Consider the following 15,430-nt stretch of genomic DNA (forward strand, 5'->3'; position numbering starts at 1 on the left):
TTTGACTGTTTACATTTTTTTCTTGGCTGGGTGGGTAGTACACAGTATAGGCAAAAATAGCCTAAAAATAGAAAACAACATGCAAATGAATTAGAGCTAGAGTAACAAGCCTGTCTGCAGAATTACAGATATTCATGCTGAAAGTAAAATGCTGGAAGTTAAATTAAGATGCCTAAAACTCTCTAAAAGTACAGAATACTTTATAACTTTTCAGCTATATGTTAATAAAATCCAGTTTTCTGCAACCAGAATGCCTGGTTAGAAGCAACTGTGTTATAATTATTCATAGCATATTATAGTAATTATATATTAGACTTCTTAGTATTTTTACTCAGTTGAATCCCATTTTGTTTCCTTTAAAAAGGTGCTTACACAACTAAAACTTGGTAAAGTAACTGTGCCGCCTGCTTTAGACTAGGCAGTGCTCAATTCAAGGGCCAAATGCCCTGCTGTTTGTAGTGAAGATGCTGTGAGGAAAATCGAAAGGAAGAACTATTTGTTACAATTTGAGCCTCAGAATAACTATCTGACTCATCATTGCACAGATTATGATCTTCCTCTTGGCCAATATTTTGCAGATTGCTCTTATCCAGTGGCACTTTTGTGATAAGATCTAGCCTGCAAACAGACTGTGCACAACACGCTTAACCCGTTCAAAAGATACATAGTGGAAGTTGTCTGGATAAACTTTAATTGCCGCTCCATTTAAGGGGAAACTATGGTGCAGTGTGACCTCTTGGCACTTACATGCTAACTAACAAACAAACTGTTTTGTGGTGACATGGGGAGGGGGAGACCAGACTGTCTGCCATGCCGGTGTCTGGGACTGAAGCAGGGCAAAGGAGATGAAGGGTCAAGGGCCAAAGGACTAGAAGAAGGAGAATAAACCCCAGAGGAACAGGAAGCCCTTTGGGGAGCTGCGGAATAGCAGTCTGACCCATGCAGCATTTCCGCCAAGTTCGCACGGAAAGACGGGGGAACAGGAGGGAGAGATGGAGTGGTGTGGCATTGTGCTGTATGCAACCAGCGTGGAACTATCAGACAACTAAAATAGTCAATGGACCAATGTGAAGGTTATTTGGAATAATCTGATGCTGGAAACATATTTATTTAGTTGTGTAAGACGGAAACACAGTATGTTTCATGAATCTGATTGTTCAGTTGCCTCCCTTCACCTTCATGATGGATGAATGAGATGCTGATTAACATGAGGGAAGGAATAGCAGCAGGAAAACCTCCTCATTGCCAAACTTCAGGTGGTTCAGAGGAGCCAAGAACGCAAACTCTTGTCATCACAGCCAACGTTCTGATTGTGAAATTGTGAAACATTTTAGTTGACATAGATTTCAGTATGCAGTGTAAAAATCAGTTTGTCAAAGATTCTGACTGGTCGTCTGTACACCTTCAGAGTCCATACGGGCGCCCAATGTCTGTTAGAAACAATGATTAGTTACACACTGAATAAAGGAGTGAATTTCCTTGAATGGTTTCCCTGTTGAATAGACAGATGCTCCAGTCCATGTTGGAGATCCTGTCTACACTAGCTTTTATATATTTGCAGAATTACAGCCACTTTGATCCCCCCACAATGAGGTTTCGGTGTCTGTAACTTTAAATGCTAATGAGGAGGAGAGCGGCCTATAGAAGTGAGCGGGCATTCGCGGAAACAACGTCATCAACAACATTCACCAATCACAATATTTGCCGCAGACGAAAGTGTGTTTTTCAGAATAAAAAAAAATCCCCTAATAACGACATAAAGGTAGAAATTCCAGATCCAAACGTCTGAACTGCTGCTCTCTGAATGGTGAAGCAGAAGAACCAAAACACACCATTTCTAGCCACTGCAGGACCATTGACAGGCTAGGGGAACTCGTATTAATGTTAAATCATCTCACAAAGTGAAATTTTAATGTCATGGGATCTACGGTCCAGGTACCTGCTTTGTACAACACTCCCATGGTCTTAACTCAACTTAACATCATCTCCTCCATTGTCACAACACCAGGAACATCATGGAATGCCTGTGGATGTTCTGACTGAACATCAATTGTCGTTAATTACACTGATAACAAAAGCTAATGGTGTGTCTCCATATCTCAATAGACATTCTCCAGCATTTCAAGATATTATACCCAGTTATAGAAACTTGACCACCCATTCCAACAGAAGCTCCTTTGAATGTAAGAAACTCAGCTCTTTTAAGTTGTAATTTTACCCAACGAGTGTTGAGGCTTGTGGCCATGGCCAATTTAAAACGCTCCAGTTGCACTTCTAGAGTCAGCAGCAACCGATTTCCTCCACGTGGGCTGGAGAAGTGAGGCAGTGGCAGCAGCTGGCACTAACCCCAGACTCAGTAATAATGTGCAAACTTGTCTCAAGTGATGGAGATACCACTTCCTCCTCAGACTGACACTTGGTTCTATCTATAGCAGGCAAACCACCCGCTCACTCTGCCTCCCCTCCGGCAGCCTGCATCTCGCTGACTTCGACGTCCGCTTTCACGCTTCCAGATTGCTATCAGGCCTGCTGTAGAGGAAGGAGGGCAACGGCATTCCCATGGCTGCGCTTCTCTGGCGTTTGCAACTTCAATTGCGGTAATTAATCTGTGCAGCATGTCAGAAATGAGAGGTTTCCCTGCACATAAACGAAAGAAAGTAATCAAACGCCTTTTCATTTTTTTTTAAACCAGACAGGTGAGACAAGAAAAAGCAGCAGACATGTGCTTGGCGTTCCTGTTGTGCGGCACTAAATGACTAAAAAGCGCCATTGATATATCACCACAAACTTATAATGAAAGGTTATCCTGATGCGAGATCAGTATTCCACAGGATGAGAGACTCAAAGAGCAGAATATGCACTTTCTGAACAAAAACGCTTCCCACTTGTGGCAACCCAGTGGGATTGCAACAGTACAGAAGTCCAAAACCTATACAGAGAGAACAAGCTGTTCCATCTTAATTCTTAATTTAAGTACTGAAAGGGTCAATGACCCTTGACCAAACAATGACCAAAATAAATAAATACAATCACACACAACAGAACTCTTTCCATACAGGTATTTATTCAAAACATCACTGAGGCCTTTTCATGAAGAATTCAGTAAAAAAAACTAACAAAAAAAAAAAAAACAGTATTCACTTGACTAAAGTATATGCCCAAAAAAGGCAAATTACTTCTTATGAAAGAGTATTTTAAAAAATTGCATTTTTAGTACTATTCCACTGTATATGCCTCAACAAAATAAGAAAAGATGTCACATCATCCTCACATCTGCTGGGTGGGGTTGGAGCACCATTAGTTGGCCACACTTTGTAGCAAAGTTATGTTGTCTCCTTTCAACATGACCCGTCCTGCAAGAGTAAAAATTACATAATTTAATAAAATTCAATAAATTACCTCTACAAATCACAAATGCAACATGCCACATATAAGATGTATATATTTACTCATCCTCTCATCACAGCAGTTAGTCATGAACATCACTTAATCCGCCGATAACGTCGTGATGGTCAACAAAGACTCACCGAGTGGCTTTCTGTTCTTCGTCTTCATGTGCACTTCCTCTGCATCGTCCAACACTAAGTTCATGTACTCATCAAAACCCTGATGGAGAAAACATTTACCTTAATGAACACGGCAACATAATCCCCATAAATCAACAGGCCAAGCACAAATGACACCGAAAATAAAAAAAGCTGTCAGTAGGATTCTCCTTGGAACATTGTGAAAATACTCCACAGACCATGTACCTCTCTTCTTTTGCCTACAGATTTTGTGGACAAGGTCTCCACAAAAGCACCTTAAGTACAAGGTGTTCAAAAATCCCTTAGATCGTTTTAGTTTTATAAAAAAAGTGTTTCCTGAGGTATTACTTAACCTGATTTTTTTGTGCTCTGCAGCAGTCACAGACAGCTAATCGACTGTATGGAACCGACTCAGTGGAGCCACCCGCTGGATACAAAAAACACATTGAACTAGGACGTACTTGGTACTGCTTTTGGGATTGTTTCTAACATTATCCCTGTACAGGGGACAGATCTTTCACAATGTGTAAAACCGCCTTACTTTATTGTTTTCTATGTGTATTTTATTATAATGCTCTTAAATCTGAAGGTAAAAAGATCATTTGGATCAGCTATTGTGTAGCATCTTATTATTTAAACTTAAAAATACTCACAATGATACAGCCCTCTATCCTCATGTTGACCTGCTCATATAGCCACACCTGGATGCGGGAACGCTATAAAAAAGGCCGTAAAATTACTGGGCAATGTAATGTGCAGCACTGCTCAAAAAATAAAGGGATCACTTAAACAGCACAACGTAATTTAGGAAGCAACGCTGATTGACAATCAATCAATCAATCACATGCTGTCGTGCAAATGGATTAGATAAAGGTGTGGTTCTGCAGTTGGGGACCACAGACCACTTCTCAGTTCCTATGCTTTCTGGCTGATGTGTTGGTTTCACTCTAGTGGTACCATGAAGTTTGGCCATGAGATGGAGTCTACAACCCACACAAGTGGCTCAGGTAGTGCAGCTCATCCAGGATGGCACATCAATACGAGCTGTGGCAAGAAGGTTTGCTGTGTCTATCAGCGTAGTGTCCAGAGCATGGAGGCACTACCTGGAGACAGGCCAGTACATCATGAGTGGAGGATGGTGTATGAGGGCAACAACCCAGCAGCAGGACCGCTACCTTGTGCAAGGAGGAACAGGAGGAGCACTGCCAGAGCCCTGCAAAATGACCTCCTCCAGTGTCAGCTCAAATAATCAAAAACTCAGTCAGTGTGATATGAGGGCCTGACGTCCACAGCCCAACACCATGCAGCACGTTTGGCATTTTTTCACTGGGACCTGTGCTCTTCACAGATGACAGAAAGTTCACACTGAGCACATGTGACAGACATGACACAGTCTGGAGACGCTCTTCTGCCTGCAACATCCTCCAGCATGACCGGTTTGGCAGTGGGTCAGTAATGGTGTGGGGTGGCATTTCTTTGGCCGTCCATGTTCTCACCAAAGGTGAGTGCAATTACGTACTGAGATGAGGTCCTCAGACCCCTTGTGAGACCATATGTTGTTGGCCCTGGGTTCCTCCTAAAGCAAGACCTCATGTGGCTGGAGTGTGCCAGCATTTCCTGCAAGATGAAGGCATTGATGCTATGGACTGGCCGGCCCATTCCCTCAATTGGATCTGAATCGAATTGAGCACATCCACCAACACCATGTTGCACCACAGACTGTCCAAGATTGGGCGGATGCTTGAGTCCAGGTCTGGGAGAAGATCCCTCAGAAGACCATCTGCCACCTCATCAGGATCATGTCCAGGCGTGGTATGGGAGGTCAAACAGACACGTGGAAGACACACAAACTACTGATCCTCATATTGACTGGCATTACATAATTTGATGAGCCTGCAATGAGTTTTCCACTTTAATTTTGAGTGTGATGCCAAATCCAGACCTCCATGGGTCTGAATTCCATCGGTAGATTTTGTTGTCAGGACATTTAACTATGTAAAGAACAAAGAATATTTCATTCATATCCAGCAGTGTAGTTAACGACCAGTTAACTGATGAACAAATAGGTAAAACGGGTTTATTACTGTAGTGTCCTTAGCTGAAAAATAATGTTGTGTAATTTCTTAAGCAACCATTAAAAGTCAGATTCCATAGTTGTTAGTCACTCGCTGAATAGTCTAAATAGTTATTGTGTACACCACAAAACAAAATCTTAAACACGGGAGCAGCCATAGAAAGGAAGACGTCTAGTTTATGAAGCCATAAGCATAAAGAATGAAGACACTGATATTAATATCTCAACCATGTCTCCCAGACCCTTTCAGACGTTCATGTGAAGTAGATACTTACGTTCTGTAGATATCTGAAAATGAGATTCTGAGCCAGCAGTTAAGGACAATTATTAACAGCAGATTGCCTGATGAAAAAAAAGATAACTTTATTCACCATTACACCCCAGATTTCTATGGTTAAATGGTAAATCAATAAGACAAGCTAGCTGTGACGCAGTAAAGTTTAAACATCCCCCTGACGCAGAATATCCATTTGACCAATTCAATTTGCAAAAAGGTCCTAACTTTCAAGCTAACGCTAATACGATAGCTAGTATCGCCATTTACACAGACCACACGTCCGAATATTGGTGAATCTGGAGGGGCAAAAGAATAAAAAGACATGCATTAAAAAAGAACTAAGATGGATTAATTAAGAGACTTTGCGCTCGTTCTGACCCGAATGAATGAGCAAATACAGCCAAACGGCGGGAATTAAAAACACATAAAAAAGGATACGATTGGCTGCACCATAACCTTCTGCACCTTCTGTCCTTGTCCTCTGTACGCCATGGTTTCAGATTATTCGCTTTCTGGATCCCAAAAAGAGCTTTAATACAATAAAATTACCGCGACGAAACGCGCACGTTGGCCTCTTGCAACAATGGCGGGCTTCCGGAAACAAAGCGGATATCGGGTAGAAACTGGTACTACATCGTAGTTACAGCGCCGCCACAGGTGCGGAAGCGAGCCAGCAACACAGTCCAGTACAATTACGTCATAAATTCATGAGACACAAAAAAAAAAAACGCAAAATATTCACAAACATTTTATCATTGCAAAAAAAATATTTCAAATTCTGAGTAAAAATATTTCAAATTCACATGGAACAGGTTGTTATGACACAGAAAGAAGAAAGAGGACCCAGGTGAAGAATAATACAACAAATACTATTATTTTAAACTGGACAAACATACAGTGGGACAGGTGACTTGGAAATGGGGACAGGAAAGTCACCACCCACACGAGCGATTTTTAGAAATTGAATCGTTGCCCAGCACATATAAAGAATCTGATATAAAATTTGTATAAATTAATGTCAATAAGTCAATATCATGTCTATGTAAATTGTAAAAATCGCTCTATAAATAAAAGCACAATGGCCTGTACAGCTTCAGGACTCACACAACATGCCGGAAATATTTTACGTCTGTGAATCCAACAGCAGCTGCTCCTAATATGATAAGAGCACAAAATACATAATCAAAATTGGAATACTTGGACTGCTCATCTGGAATATTGTCTGTAGGAGATTTTCTTTTGCATTCTTTGCACAACTGATCAGTTAATTGTTGCTTATCGTGCTCTAGCTGTGTAACACGAGCCTGTAGAACCTGATACTTCTTTTTCAAACTGATATTTTCTTGTCCTAATTGTAAAGCCTCTATGTAGTGTCTTTTAATATCTTCGTTTGTATTAAAAAAGATGGCCTCTTTAGCATTCAGGTCCAGATTAACCGCCACATAACATTTATGCAAAGCAGCATAGCTGCTCATCAGGTCATCGTAAATCTTCTTATCAACCGTTCCTCTCTCGTTCAACCGTTCTAGAGGCCCAGCCAGTGATTCATTCACCGGCACTGTAGTTTGTTCCTCAGTTTTGACAGTGTTTGTATTTTCTATACGATTATCCATTGCTGTTATAAATCTTTAAATGTGATCTTAGATATAAATACTTTTGTTAAGTTTCACATTAAGAAAATTATACGTTCTTGTCAATGTCTATAACGAATTTTATTATATCAAAATGTACATGAAGAATCCTTGACATATTACATCTTGGTCACATTCCACTAATTCCAGACGGTCGGATCTGGAATTTGTCCATTTATGATGTCATAAGGGGAAAGGTTACCTCCCATTTCTCATGCTTTTTCCACCCAGAGAATTTCTCACCCCTCCCTTACAAAAGGAACTTCCCCAACCATCATCGCTTCAAAACATGTGAAGCATTGTTGTTGGTCAGAGACTGGATGTAATAATTTGCCCAAATATTTTTTTTTTAGTTCAGTCACACGAATTTCTAAAGAACCAGTGGGTTCATTTTATTTTTTTCTGGCAAAAAACAAAGACACAACTTCATGTCTGTGCAAACATTGTGGTTGGTGAACGGTGTTGATGACGTCTTTTCCGTGAATGTCTGCTCACTTTCTATACGCCGCTCTCCTCCTTGTCCCGCCTCTCTCCTCCTCGTTAGCATATAAGGCTGCAGACACCGAAACGGCGCGTCCTGGGGAAACCTCATTGTGGGATTGGATCAAACTGTCTGTAATTCTGCACCAAGGCTGAATTTTGGAAAGAGGCTTCATATACAGTATTAGGGGACCAAGAAGACAGATATAAATGATAAAACTAAATTTATGTCATGGGACCTTTAGCATCTCTGGATCCAAAGTTATGATAACTGTTACCAGTTCATTGGAACATCACGGCAAAGGGACAGTCTCCCTGAAAAAAATTCTAATATATAATATAATGAATATTTTACCCCAGACTACAAAAAAAAAAGTGTTTCCTTGTTTAGTAAAAAGGACAAATAATAACAATGTTGCCCACTGTTACTGTATGATTTCGACATTGTTCATAGCAGTTTGAACGACTGTAAAAGCAGACAACCATCCCATTACATGAGTGTCAGTGTAATCACTGACGCTTATGTAATAATAATCGTGTTTTTTAGAAATTTTAATCGTTGCCCAGCACATATAAAGAATTTGTGAAATAAAATGTATATAAATTCATGTCAATAAGTCAATATCATGTCTATCGCTGTATAAATAAACGGTCAATGGCCTGTACAGCTTCAGGACTCACACAACATGCCAGAAATAATTTACGACTGTGTATCCAACAGCAGCTGCTCCTAATATGATATGAGGGCAAAATACATAATCAAAATTGGAATACTTGGACTGCTCATCTGGAATGTTGTCTGAAGGAGATTTTCTCCAGGGTTCCAAGATTCTTTTGCATTCTTTGCACAACTGATCAGTTAATTTTTGCTTATCGTGCTCTAGCTGTGTAACACAAGCCTGTAGAACCAGATACTTCTTTTTTAAACGGATATTTTCTTGTCCTAATTCTATATTCTCCTTGTAGTGTCTTTGAAGATCTTTGTTTGTATTAAAATAGAGTTCCTACATATTCTTCAGGTCCTAATTGACCGCCATATAACTTTCATGCAAAGCCAAAAACCTGCTTATTAGGTAAACGTAAATTTTCATATCAACCGTTTCTCTCTCTTCTAGAGGCCCAGCCAGTGATTCATTCACCGGCACTGTAGTTTGTTCCTCAGTTTTGACAGTGTTTGTATTTTCTATACGATTATCCATTTCTGTTATAAATCTTTAAATGTGATCTTTGATATAAATACTTTTTTTAAGTTTCACATTAAGAAAATGATACGTTCTTGTCAATGCCTATAAAGAATTTTATTATATCAAAATGTACATGAAGAATCCTTGACATATTAGTCAAATTATGTTAAAATGTTAATGAAGAAATCTTCGCTGACCAGCGTGCGGAATAATACCACAAAAACTATTATTTTAAACTGGACACAAACATACAGTGCTAATACTTTGAGACATGTGACTTGGAAACGGGAACAGGAAAGTTACCCCCCACACGGGGATCAACCCACACATGCACACCATCTTAAAAGCAAACACAGACCATTACATACACTATGACACACACACACACACACACACACACACACACACACACACACAAAAACACACACACAAACACACAAACACAAAATACCCTGAAGGCACACCACCTCCGACCAAGACCGACCTAAACCAAGACTAAGACTTTCAAAAATCTAGAAACCTAAACAGAGAGGATGTCAGGTGCGGGAAATCAAGGGGGCGTGGCCTGCAATCAGAGCGTGAGGAACATGGTCCTAACGCGATCCAGTGTGACAGGTTGTCCATACAGCAGAAGTATGAGAGGTGAGAGTGACATTCCACTAATTCCAGATGGTGGGATCTGGAATTTGTCCATTTATGATGTCATAAGGGGAAAGGTTACCTCCCATTTCTCATGCTTTTTCAACCCAGAGAATTTCTCACCCCTCCCTTGCAAAAGGAACTCCACCAACCATTATCTCTTCAAAACATGTGAAGCATTGTTGTTGGTCAGTGAGTGGATGTAATAATTTGCCCAAATAAATTTTTTTTTAGTTCAGTCACACAAGCTTCTAAACAACCAGTGGGTTCATTTTATTTTTTTTCTGGCAAAAAACAAAGACACAACTTCATGTCTGTGCAAACATTGTGGTTGGTGAACGGTGTTGATGACGTTTTTTCCGTGAATGCCTGCTCACTTTCTATAGGCCGCTCTCCTCCTTGTCCCTCCTCTCTCCTCCTCGTTAGCATATAAAGATGCAGACACCGAAACGGCGCGTCCTGGGGAAACCTCATTGTGGGACTGGATCAAACTGTCTGTAATTCTGCACCAAGGCTGAATTTTGGAAAGAGGCTTCATATACAGTATTAGGGGACCAAGAAGACAGATATAAATGATAAAACTAAATTTATGTCATGGGACCTTTAGCATCTCTGGATCCAAAGTTATGATAACTGTTACCAGTTCATTGGAGCATCACGGCAAAGGGAGAGTCTCCCTGAAAAAAAATCTAATATATTATATAATGAATATTTTACCTCAGACTACAAAAAAAAAGTGTTTCCTTGTTTAGTAAAAAGGACAAATAATAACAATGTTGCCCACTGTTACTGTATGATTTCGACATTGTTCATAGCAGTTTGAACGACTGTAAAAGCAGACAACCATCCCAAGTCTTTTCAGGTTGGAATGTCTGAGAATGGTCTAAAATAACATTTATAAGTATTACTTTTCTGCACTGGAATAAAGTGTTGTATAATGTCTCAATGTTGCAATAACAATAAAAAAAGAAAGAATTTTAAATTTTTGGCTGAATGTTGCGCATTGCGATGCGAGACTAATTGTCGATTCGAATTTCTAAAAAAATTATTACAATTTCTAAAAAAAAACGATTATCACATGAGTGTCACTGACGCTTATGTAATAATAATCATGTTTTTTAGAAATGTTAATCTATGCCCATCACATATGAAAAATTTGTGATATAAAATGTATTTATATACATTTTATATCACATTTTTTTTAATATGTGATGGGCAATATCATGTCTATGTAAATTGTAAAAAGCGCACTATAAATAAAAGGTCAATGGCCTGTACAGCTTCAGGACTCACACGTCATGCCGGAAATAATTTACGGCTGTGAATCCAACAGCAGCTGCTCCGAATATGATAAGAGCGCAAAATACATAATCAAAATTGGAATACTTGGACTGCTCATCTGGAATGTTGTCTGAAGGAGATTTTCTCCAGGGTTCCACCATTCTTTTGCATTCTTTGCAAAACTGATCAGTCAATTGTTGCTTATCATGCTGTAGCTGTGTAGCACGAGCCTGCAGAACCTGATACTTCTTTTTTAAACTGATATTTTCTTGTCCTAATTGTAAAGCCTCCTTGTAGTGTCTTTGAAGATCTTCATTTGTATTAAAATAGAAATTCTCCATATTCTTCAGTTCCTGATTGACTGCCATATAACTTTTCTGCAAAGCATCAAACCTGCTCATCAGGTAATCGTAAATCTTCTTATCAACCTTTCCTGTCTCATCTAGAGGCCCAGCCAGTGATTCATTCACCGACACTGTAGGTGGTTCCTCAGTTTGGACAGTGTTTGTATTTTCTATACGATTATCCATTTCTGTTATAAATCTTTAAATATGATCTTAGATATAAATACTTTAAGTTTCACATGAAGAAAATTATACATTCTTGTCAATTTCTTTAAGAATTTTATTATATCAAAATGTACATGAAGAATCCTTGACATATTACATGTTAGTCAAATTATGTTAAAATGTTAATGAAGAAATCTTCGCTGACCAGCGTGCGGAATAATACCACAAAACTATTATTTTAAACTGGACACAAACATACAGTGCTAATACTTTGAGACATATGACTTGGAAACGGGAACAGGAAAGTCACCCCCCACACGGGGATCAACCCATACAGCAGTAGTAAAAAGCGCTCTATAATCTGGAATTTGTCCATTTATGATTTTAATAGGGGAAAGGTTACCTCCCATTTCTCATGCTTTTTCAACCCAGAGAATTTCTCACCCCTCCCTTACAAAAGGAACACCACCGACCATCATGGCTTCAAAACATGTGAAGCATTATTGTTGGTCAGTGATTGGATGTAATAATTTGCCCAAATAGTTTTTTTTTTAGTTCAGTCACACAAACTTCTAAACAACCAGTGGGTTCATTTTATTTTTTCTGGAAAAGAACGCAGACTCAACTTCATGTCTGTGCAAACATTGTGGTTGGTGAACGGTGTTGATGACGTCTTTTCCGTGAATGTCTGCTCACTTTCTATAGGCCGCTCTCCTCCTTGTCCCGCCTCTCTCCTCCTCGTTAGCATATAAAGATGCAGACACCGAAACGGCGCGTCCTGGGGAAACCTCATTGTGGGACTGGATCAAACTGGCTTTAATTCTGTACCAAGGCTGAATTTTGGAAAGAGGCTTCATATACAGTATTAGGGGACCAAGAAGACAGATATAAATGATAAAACTAAATTTATGTCATGGGACCTTTAGCATCTCTGGATCCAAAGTTATGATAACTGTTACCAGTTCATTGGAGCATCACGGCAAAGGGAGAGTCTCCCTGAAAAAAATTCTAATATATAATATAATTAATATTTTACCCCAGACTACAAAAAAAAAGTGTTTCCTTGTTTAGTAAAAAGGACAAATAATAACAATGTTGCCCACTGTTACTGTATGATTTCGACATTGTTCATAGCAGTTTGAACGACTGTAAAAGCAGACAACCATCCCAAGTCTTTTCAGGTTGGAATGTCTGAGAATGGTCTAAAATAACATTGAATAAGTATTACTTTTCTGCACTGGAATAAATGTTGCAATAACAATAAAAAAAGAATGAATTTTGAATTTATGGCTGAATGTTTCGCATTGCGATGCGACTAATTGTCGATTCAAATTTCTAAGAAAATAATTTCTAAAAAAAAACGTTATTATTACATGAGTGTCAGTGTAATCACTGACGCTTATGTATTAATAATCGTGTTTTTTTAGAAATTTTAATCGTTGCCCAGCACATATAAAGAATTTGTGAAATAAAATGTATATAAATTCAGGTCAATAAGTCAATATCATGTCTATCGCTGTATAAATAAAAGGTCAATGGCCTGTACAGCTTCAGGACTCACACAAGATGCCAGAAATAATTTACGGCTGTGTATCCAACAGCAGCTGCTCCTAATATGATATGAGGGCAAAATACATAATCAAAATTGGCATACTTGGACTGCTCATCTGGAAAAGTTGCCTGAAGGAGATTTTCTCCAGGGTTCCAAGATTCTTTTTTCATTCTTTGCACAACTGATCAGTTAATTGTTGCTTATCGTGCTCTAGCTGTGTAACGCGAGCCTGTAGAACCTGATACTTCTTTTTTAAACTGACATTTTCTTGTCCTAATTGTAAAGCCTCCTTGTAGTGTCTTTGAAGACCTTCATTTGTATTAAAATAGAAATTCTCCATATTCTTCAGTTCCTGATTGACTGCCATATAACTTTTCTGCAAAGCATGAAACCTGCTCATCAGGTTATCGTAAATCTTCTTATCAACCTTTCCTGTCTCATCTAGAGGCCCAGCCAGTGATTCATTCACCGACACTGTAGTTGGTTCCTCAGTTTGGACAGTGTTTGTATTTTCTATGCGATTATCCATTTCTGTTATAAATCTTTAAATGTGATCTTAGATATAAATACTTTGAGTTTCACATGAAGAAAATTATACATTCTTGTCAATTTCTTTAAGAATTTTATCATATCAAAATGTACATGAAGAATCCTTGACATATTACATGTTAGTCAAATTATGTTAAAATGTTAATGAAGAAATCTTCGCTGACCAGCGTGCGGAATAATACCACAAAAACTATTATTTTAAACTGGACACAAACATACAGTGCTAATACTTTGAGACATATGACTTGGAAACGGGAACAGGAAAGTCACCCCCCACACGGGGATCAACCCACACAGCAGTAGTAAAAAGCGCTCTATAATCTGGAATTTGTCCATTTATGATTTTAATAGGGGAAAGGTTACCTCCCATTTCTCATGCTTTTTCAACCCAGAGAATTTCTCACCCCTCCCTTACAAAAGGAACACCACCGACCATCATGGCTTCAAAAAATGTGAAGCATTATTGTTGGTCAGTGATTAGATGTAATAATTAGCCCAAATATTTTTTTTTTAGTTCAGTCACACGAACTTCTAAACAACCAGTGGGTTCATTTTATTTTTTCTGGAAAAGAACGCAGACTCAACTTCATGTCTGTGCAAACATTGTGGTTGGTGAACGGTGTTGATGACGTCTTTTCCGTGAATGTCTGCTCACTTTCTATAGGCCGCTCTCCTCCTTGTCCCGCCTCTCTCCTCCTCGTTAGCATATAAAGATGCAGACACCGAAACGGCGCGTCCTGGGGAAACCTCATTGTGGGACTGGATCAAACTGGCTTTAATTCTGTACCAAGGCTGAATTTTGGAAAGAGGCTTCATATACAGTATTAGGGGACCAAGAAGACAGATATAAATGATAAAACTAAATTTATGTCATGGGACCTTTAGCATCTCTGGATCCAAAGTTATGATAACTGTTACCAGTTCATTGGAGCATCACGGCAAAGGGACAGTCTCCCTGAAAAAAATTCTAATATATAATATAATGAATATTTTACCCCAGACTACAAAAAAAAAAGTGTTTCCTTGTTTAGTAAAAAGGACAAATAATAACAATGTTGCCCACTGTTACTGTATGATTTCGACATTGTTCATAGCAGTTTGAACGACTGTAAAAGCAGACAACCATCCCAAGTCTTTTCAGGTTGGAATGTCTGAGAATGGTCTAAAATGACATTGAATAAGTATTACTTTTCTGCACTGGAATAAATGTTGCAATAACAATAAAAAAAGAAAGAATTTTGAATTTATGGCTGAATGTTTCGCATTGCGATGCGACTAATTGTCGATTCAAATTTCTAAGAAAATAATTTCTAAAAAAAAAATGTTATTATTACATGAGTGTCAGTGTAATCACTGACGGTTATGTATTAATAATCGTGTTTTTTAGAAATTTTAATCGTTGCCCAGCACATATAAAGAATTTGTGATAATAAATGTATATAAATTCAGGTCAATAAGTCAATATAATGTCTTATCGCTGTATAAATAAACGGTCAATGGCCTGTACAGCTTCAGGACTCACACAAGATGCCAGAAATAATTTACGGCTGTGTATCCAACAGCAGCTGCTCCTAATATGATAAGAGCGCAAAATACATAATCAAAATTGGAATACTTGGACTGCTCATCTGGGAAGTTGCCTGAAGGAGATTTTCTCCAGGGTTCCAAGATTCTTTTGCATTCTTTGCACAACTGATCAGTTAATTGTTGCTTATCGTGCTCTAGCT

The 15,430-nt window shown here is 38.7% G+C and overlaps 1 protein-coding gene across 1 annotated transcript; it reads right to left on the reverse strand.

The window, feature by feature from the left end:
* Positions 1-3,044: 3,044 nt before the first annotated feature.
* Positions 3,045-6,479, reverse strand: snrpe (small nuclear ribonucleoprotein polypeptide E). The gene is made up of 5 exons (XM_028998595.1): positions 6,317-6,479; positions 5,877-5,903; positions 4,181-4,243; positions 3,528-3,606; positions 3,045-3,353 (listed from the first exon to the last, which is right to left on the reverse strand). Exons 1-5 carry the CDS (start codon positions 6,368-6,370, stop codon positions 3,298-3,300), a joined length of 279 nt encoding a protein of 92 aa, XP_028854428.1. The 5' UTR covers positions 6,371-6,479; the 3' UTR covers positions 3,045-3,297.
* Positions 6,480-15,430: the final 8,951 nt, after the last annotated feature.

Source organism: Denticeps clupeoides, chromosome 12 (genome assembly GCF_900700375.1).
Source record: "Denticeps clupeoides chromosome 12, fDenClu1.1, whole genome shotgun sequence".
NCBI lineage: Eukaryota > Metazoa > Chordata > Actinopteri > Clupeiformes > Denticipitidae > Denticeps > Denticeps clupeoides.

Excerpts from the sequence above, each read along its gene's own strand:
- snrpe (XM_028998595.1), bottom strand. The coding sequence starts at position 6,370 with ATGGCGTACAGAGGACAAGGACAGAAGGTGCAGAAGGTTATGGTGCAG. Across the intron at positions 3,607-4,180 it reads GGATAGAGGGCTGTATCATT|GGTTTTGATGAGTACATGAA; the intron begins GTGAGTATTTTT and ends TTTCTCCATCAG. Across the intron at positions 3,354-3,527 it reads GAAGAACAGAAAGCCACTCG|GACGGGTCATGTTGAAAGGA; the intron begins GTGAGTCTTTGT and ends TTACTCTTGCAG.